This window comes from Euleptes europaea, chromosome 3 (assembly GCF_029931775.1).
Source record: "Euleptes europaea isolate rEulEur1 chromosome 3, rEulEur1.hap1, whole genome shotgun sequence".
In the NCBI taxonomy this organism is placed as follows: domain Eukaryota; kingdom Metazoa; phylum Chordata; class Lepidosauria; order Squamata; family Sphaerodactylidae; genus Euleptes; species Euleptes europaea.
Window position 1 is genome coordinate 120245111 of NC_079314.1, and position 1851 is coordinate 120246961.

The 1851-nt window shown below is 51.3% G+C and overlaps 1 protein-coding gene across 1 annotated transcript; it reads left to right on the plus strand.

Moving 5' to 3' along the window:
* The first annotated feature begins 801 nt into the window (after positions 1-801).
* UCN3 (urocortin 3) lies at positions 802-1278 on the plus strand. Its single transcript, XM_056847541.1, has one exon. The coding sequence runs from the start codon at positions 808-810 to the stop codon at positions 1276-1278; it is 471 nt and encodes a 156-aa protein (XP_056703519.1). The 5' UTR covers positions 802-807.
* The last annotated feature ends 573 nt before the right edge of the window (positions 1279-1851 follow it).

Genomic DNA, 1851 nt, shown 5'->3' on the forward strand with positions numbered 1-1851 from the left:
GGAGGGGAGGGACTTCAATGCCATAGAGTCCAATTGCCAAAGCAGCCATTTTCTCCAGGGGAACTGATTTCTATTGGCTGGAGATCAGTTGTAATAGCAGGAGATCTCCAGCTAGTACCTGAAGGTTGTCAACCCTACCTGGAGCTCAGTTATAATAGTGGGAGATCTCCAGCCACCACCTGGAGGTTCAGTATAGGAATAGCTATGAGCAATGCCAACAATATTCTGGCTATATATTCACAGTACGTGGTAATATACCCACCAATAACATATATTCCCAACAAGCATATGTATTTATTTCTTTTCCATGTAAAATTTCCCCAAAGCACAAGTTCACAACAATTCCTATGTAAGGTAAGTATGGAATAAAGTCAATAAAGTCAATGTACATCTTTAAAGACATTTCAATTGACTTTATTCCATACTTACCTTACATAGGAATTGTTGTGAACTTGTGCTTTGGGGAAATTTTACATGGAAAAGAAATAAATACATATGCTTGTTGGGAATATATGTTATTGGTGGGTATATTACCACGTACTGTGAATATATAGCCAGAATATTGTTGGCATTGCTCATAGCTATTCCTATACTGAATTTCTCATCTTATGATAAGTGTATAGAGGTGTCTGATTTGGTTTTCACCACCTGGAGGTTGGCAACCCTGTTCTATACTATGTGATGTCTGATTGACCGATGGTTGTTCGCATAACTGTCTGGGATGAGCCCCTGCCGATAGGGGCCGGGCCCATTAATGGCACCCACTGAGGTTCTTTCTCTCCTTCTCCTCCGACCCAGGGCGGGACGATGGCTCATCCCAAGCTGCTGCTCCTTCTGCTGGTCCTGTTTGCGGCCAGGACGGGCCTAAGCCTCAAGCTGTACCAGGCCGAGGCCATCTTCAGCTGCCTCAACGCGGCCCTCTCGGAGGCCAAGAAGGACTCCGCCGAGGAGAACTCCCTCACGGAGAAGAGGAGCTTGAGGTTCTCGCCAGGTGAGGAGGACGCCTCCTCGGAGGACGACGGAGAGGAGGCCGAGGAAGAGGAGGACAAAAGGACGTTCCCGGCCGTCACCCGCTACAAGTACCTGGCCCAGGCCCAGGGGAAGGGCAAAGTCTACCAAGGGCAGGCCAAGAGCGACCGGCGCACCAAGTTCACCCTCTCCCTCGACGTCCCGACGAACATCATGAACATCCTCTTTAACATCGCCAAGGCCAAGAACCTGAGGGCCAAGGCGGCCGCCAACGCCCACCTCATGGCCCAGATTGGCCGGAGGAAGTGATGAGGGCCGGGGAGGGAGGGGGACGAAGCCGAGGTTGAGGCGGGGCCGGGCGGCCGTGGGGGGCTTTGCGTTCGGCCTCCCCTTCCTCGAGGTCCCTAGAGCTGGAACTGCCCACCGCACCGTATGATAGAAGCGCTGTATAGTTTCCACCCTCGCTGCCGCTTGACGTTCCTTTCTCTTTCTCTTTCCTCTCCTCGAACGAACCCTGGGCGGAGAGGAACTCCATTTTCATGAGCAAACGACGGCGCTGGGGGAAAGGTGATTCACTTGACATTACGCCAGGGCCCTATTAAAGCAAATTCTCTGGAGTTCCTGATGCTTTGCATTTTCCTTTGTGCTCTTCTAGAATCCCAATTAGACGTTTTGCCCTGTCTGCATCAGGCTCCATCCCAAAAATCTCCAGGTATTCTCCAACCTGGAGCTGGCAACCCTACCCCCAATTCCTGTTCTTTTCTCATCCTATCCAAGTAGGGTCGCCATCTCCGGGTTGGGAAAGGCACACAGATCCAAGTGTGGTTGCCACCTCTGGGCTGAGAATTCCTGGAGATTTGGGGGTGGGGTAGGTTTGCCAGG

What these genes read in the sequence shown, in the direction of transcription:
- UCN3 (XM_056847541.1), top strand. Translation starts at nt 808, where the DNA reads ATGGCTCATCCCAAGCTGCTGCTCCTTCTGCTGGTCCTGTTTGCGGCC.